The sequence below is a fragment of the Trichogramma pretiosum genome, unplaced genomic scaffold (assembly GCF_000599845.2).
Source record: "Trichogramma pretiosum strain Unisexual culture from Peru unplaced genomic scaffold, Tpre_2.0 scaffold183, whole genome shotgun sequence".
Taxonomy (NCBI): domain Eukaryota; kingdom Metazoa; phylum Arthropoda; class Insecta; order Hymenoptera; family Trichogrammatidae; genus Trichogramma; species Trichogramma pretiosum.
In genome coordinates this window covers 94,898-100,273 of record NW_019640852.1, presented here as the reverse complement: position 1 = coordinate 100,273, position 5,376 = coordinate 94,898, and the positions used below count along the sequence as shown (strand labels likewise).

Here is a 5,376-nt window from a genome sequence, read left to right as displayed (position 1 = left end):
CATCAGAATCACTGCTCGGCTCTGACACGAAATTCTGTAGTGTCACAATGTCAAAAAATTAAAATTTTAACCAAATTTAGGAGCAAATAATGTCCATCAATATGGTATAAAATATGGCTCATCAGCTTCAGCTTCAACATTTTTTTTTTAATGGCAAAATATTGAAATTTCATGAGATTTACTCATATATGTTGTGCGTTATGCAATGTGTTAAGTGCATCACTCGGCATCACTGTATACGTAGTGCTGTACATGTCTTTATGCGCTATACAACGTGTGACGTACTGATGAGCTCTGCTTTATCTGCAAGAGCCTGTGTTCAATCGACACGTTGCTGCTATGCTAATCAAAAATTGACGTGGCTACTTGTATTGATATGGTGTTCTCCTATCTGCTTCGCTGATTCTCTCCAAGTTGGATCGAATGTTGCCACTGCCTGTAACCTTGTCTGTAATCAATCTTAAGGAGGTTCCGTCGCGTAGGCTAGCCAACTCGTGCAAGTAAACACCCTGCTTATCGACTGAGCTCCTGTGTATGTCCGCACGTGTAAGCGTCAACAAGAAAGCTAAAATTACGTCTTTATCGACTACGATAGATGCAATTTGTAATTACTTAAAAACTAAGTGTGATAAATAGAAATATAAAAAAATAATTAGCACGCCGCAGTTTATTCTTTCAATCATCTCGCGAATTCAAATTTCGCACGACTTTACCGACATGTAAACAAACATGACGGCCCACCTCGCGACGACGGAGTGCTTCGCCCGACGCCCGTTTTTTTTTTCATCGACAATTTTCTTTCGATTTTCACTAGCTTTCCATATTAATAGATATATCACTAGAAAGTAGAGACTTAGATCTACAAAACCGTATATGTCTTGCTTGGGAAAACTCGAGTATTTATGACTAATGAGATGCTAAACAAGATTTTGTTTTCTTCTTGTCATAAGAGCCATGTTATTCTGCTGCATAACAAGTCAACTTTGGATTGAAATATCTCCGGATTTTGTCTGGCTATCCATATTAATGGATAAGTAAGTAAGTTTAAGTTTAACCTTAAGTTTTTTTTTGGCATATGGAGCCCTGAAAGTGGGTGTTTATTTTTTGTGTAATGTATTTCAACCAAGGTGCACAAAATAATAAATAAGAAAAGAACTATAGTTATGGGTTACTTGCAGATATGATTTATTAAAATATCTTTTGTAAGGACGTCCGAGCAGTGTTGGCGTTGTCGTCCAGGGTGGTTTTTCACGTGGAGGCCTTTCTTTCACCACCGCGTACTCGTTAATGATTGAATTTAATTCGAAGAAAATAGTTTTTAAATTGCATAACTTCATTTCACTTGTCATTTTAATTATAATTTTGCTATGCATTTGCTTGACGATGGGTATAAAATCAAAGCATTGACCGTTATCATTTGACTTATGTGGGTATGTAAGCGAGTTTAATAATCGCGTGTTACGAACGTCGAACGCTAATTTATACGTGAGCTGTGCTGGCTGATCATAAAGCTGCAATGCCTATTTATTAACTTTTTTATTTGAGGAAGGAAAGTTCTCGCCTTTAAGGCTAAAAGCATGGGGATTGCATGCGACAGAATCGTGCATATGTTTTCCCTCGGAATTATTGCAACTATAAGAGTTCATGCATTTAGAAGTTTTATCCCAGTTGAAAAAAATTGCATGGATATCCACGTGGAAATCCACGAGGATTAGTAATCCTCGTGGACCATACAGGGATTCCATGTGGATCGTACAGGGATTCCACGTGGATCATACAGGGATTCCTCGTGGATCGATCATGGGCTGAAAAAAATGCAATCACCACGGATATTCTACTGATCCACGCTGATTTTTTTTCAATCCTCGTGGATGTGGAACTTGTTCGCGAGCACGCGCTTAAAACATCCACGAGGATTCGCGGCGAATCACCACGGATTTTCGACTAATCCACGCTGATTTTTTTTCAATCCTTGGTGAAGCGAGGATCGTGTGGGTGGATCAGGCGAATGAATCGTAGAGTACGAGTCGTATTGTAGTTTGAGAACACTTTATTAATTAAGAAAAGTAATACGTTATTGAAAATCAGTGGTTGCTCTGCCAGGCATCGAAGGCGTCGGTTGGAAGCGAAGTGGCGAGAAGAAGCTCTTGATCCGCGCGCCCCCTTGGCGGCGCTTGGTGGCAGAGGGAGGTCAAGTCGCGACGGCGCGCCGTTCAAAAGTGGAACGCGCGCGACCATACCGCCCGCCTCGTTCCGGGAACGAAGATAATGACGAGAAGGATCATCCACAGGGAGCAGCGGTCTTATCTTGAGCCTTGGTACGGCTTCTGGTCTGCGGTGGTGAGCTCCTTCCAGACGGGACGTCGTTGCCCGGCCGCCCGCCGTCAGGGCCGAGAGGCGGAGAGGATGAGCGAGCAGGAGCTTCCGGCGAAGGTGGCGGCATAGTTGGAAGCTGGGCGAGCTTTACAATCGGCCTCGTATAGGTGCCGTACGCCGTGCGTACAGTAGCGACTCGAACTCGACCATCAGCCCCAGGATGAACGTTCACCACCCTCCCAACTGGCCACTTGCCGTTGTCGCGCATGAGTGCTGGGTCGATGATGATGACGACGTCTCCTATGGAAAGATCAGGGCCAGGGCGATGCCATTTGGGTCGCTGCTGCAGTGTGTGTAGATATTCTTTGCTCCATCGGCTCCAGAAGTGATCTCTCAGGCGTCTCACCAACTCCCAGTGTCGGGCGGGATCAAGGTCGAGGTTCGCTTTGCTGGGCTGTGGAATGGAATTCAGCGAACGTCCGAGGAACAGATGGGCCGGCGTTATCATCTCCAAGTCATCGAGATCTCCCACCGGCGGAGTTAATGGTCGGGAATTGAGTACTCGTTCAATGTCGACGAGAAGAGTGGAAAGCTCCTCGTAAGTCAGGTGTCGAGGACCCACGACGCGACGAAGATGTATTTTGGTCGACCGCACGGCCGTCTCCCAGAGGCCGCCGAAGTGCGGGGCCTTTGGAGGAATAAACGACCAGGCAATCCCTCTTTCTGCCAGGCTACCTTTCACCAAACCCCAGTCGAGCTCGGCCGCGTGCAGCAGTCGCTTGAGTTCGGCATTAGCCCCTTTGAAGTTCGTACCGTTGTCACTCCAGATCTGAGCCGGTGGGCCTTTGCGTCCGATGAATCGAGTGAGCGCCGCTAGAAAGCTGTCTGTGCTGCAATCACCAACGAGCTCAATATGGACGGCCTTCGAGCTAAAACAAACGAAAATGGCGATATAGCCTTTTAATGTGCGGACGCCACTGCCTTTCGCTTGAAGGACGTTGAAACGTCCAGCATAATCTACGCCGGTGACGTAGAATGACGGATTGTGCTGAACTCGAGGGGCGGGAAGAGCTGCCATCTCCTGGTGTAATGGTCTGGCATCGGCTTTTGCGCATGTGACGCACTGCCGGACGAGCTGCCGCACGAGAGTTCTACCATTAATGATCCATGCTCGACGAAGGGTATGATGCAGCGTGACTCGAAAGCCGCCGTGAAGTCCACGCACGTGGGCCCAGTCGACTATCAATTTGGCGAGATGACTTTTCCCACTCAGGATGACTGGGTGTTTTACTTCGTCCGGTAGTAAAGAGTGGGTGAGTCGGCCACCCACTCGTAGACATCCATCGTCACCGAGGAAGGGTCTCAAAGACGATAGGCTACTCTTGAGCTGTACGTGGCCGTCTCGACGAATTTGCTCGATTTCTTGACTCAAATGCGCTGTCTGACTCATTTGCACGCATGTGATGAATTCACGCTGTAACTCTGCTACGGTGAGTGGAGCAAGTGGTGCCGGTATGGATGGATCTCGGCGTCGATTGAGTAGTCGGCGGATTCTCGTCAAAATTCGCAGCAGTTTGGTCAAACTTGAGAACCTTCGGATGAGCAGTGGCTCTTCCGAAATGGTGGACGTCGTCGCGTGGCAGTGGATCGTCGCGGCTTGAGGCTCATGTGACTCGTCGGATCCTGGGCCGCGCTGAGCTTGCGGCCATTCAGTGTCGTGGTTTTGAAGCCATATCGGTCCCGAGCGCCACAATTGATCGCCGATCAAATCCGCAGCAGAGCAGCCGCGAGAGGCCACGTCGGCGGGATTGTCACCCGTTGGTACGTGACGCCACGTGACTTTCTGCGAGAGTTCCTGTATATGCGTGACGTAGTCGTCCACGAGACTATTTCCTGTAGGTCCTTGAGACTTGAGCCAGTGCAGAACGATGCGGGAATCGCTCCAAGCGTGGCATCGTTCCGGAGGGACTCCGATCTCCTTCGCGACGTGCTGTAGAAGGCGGGCCGCTAGTAAAGCTGCTCGAAGCTCGAGCCTGGGTATAGTCATTCTGGTCGGGGGCTTAGCCGAGAGTCGTAAGCTCCTTGCTGGAGCGAGCTTTGTTTTGGCCCAAATTAAAGTCGTCGACGCCCCAGTTGAATCGGCGTGCTCAACTCGGCAGTAGATCACGGCGGCGATTGCGCGACGGCTGGCGTCGGCGAATGCGTGTAGTTGAATGCAGTCTCCTAATGTTTCGACTTCAGCATATACGTCCTCTTGAAAATATGCATCTTGCTGAATCTCTGGAATCTCGACGAGCTGCACGTGATTGTTCATGAAGTCGTTCCAGTAGCCATCGAGTAAAGTTCGTCGACTCGTGATGTGGCCTGTTGTCCACTCGGCGAGTGGGCGATCGATGATTGACCTTGCCAGCCGCGTCAATGTTCGACGGAGTTGCATCTGCATATTACCCGTGTTTTGACCTGCGTGTAAGACAGGGTATGTTAGTATACGCCGTGCCGAGAGTGGCTGTGCCCGCGTGGCAGTCGGCCCGAACGCTTGAGTTTGGCCGATTTTGCGTTGCAGTTTGAAACGTTTTGATTTGACGTGCCAGGAGCTGCGATCGCACTCGCACGGCAGTTGTCTGCTTGCCTAGCGAGACACGCCAGTCTGCCTGCATTGAGGCGTGCTCGTGCACGTTAGCTTGTGCCTGACGCACTTGCGGAGCATCTGTGCACATTTGAGTGCGAGTAGTGTATATGCCGTGTCAATGCTTAGAGCGCGCCTGGCGCAAGTGTGTCGGATGCGTTGCCTGTGAGCGAGACTCGTTCGTCTACATGCGCTCGTCGTAACCTTGCTCGGGCCGATGCGGGAAGCATTGGTGTATGCGTGTGCGTTCGCTCGCATGACGGCCATCTTGTTTTCTCGCAGAAGTGGTGGCGGGACCAGCTGCACTTTGCGAGAAAATTGCATGATGTTTGTATGCTTTGAGCAGGACTTCTTTTTCCCAGGGTGGTGGCGTGGCCAGCTGCACCTTCGTGTGGGATATTTGACTGTTCATAGCACACGTTTGCACTTGTACG

The 5,376-nt window shown here is 49.4% G+C and overlaps 1 protein-coding gene across 1 annotated transcript; it reads right to left on the bottom strand.

Moving 5' to 3' along the window:
• Positions 1 to 2,281: 2,281 nt before the first annotated feature.
• LOC106659197 lies at positions 2,282 to 4,759 on the bottom strand. The gene has a single exon (XM_023463606.1). It carries the CDS (start codon positions 4,757 to 4,759, stop codon positions 2,282 to 2,284), a length of 2,478 nt encoding a protein of 825 aa, XP_023319374.1.
• Positions 4,760 to 5,376: the final 617 nt, after the last annotated feature.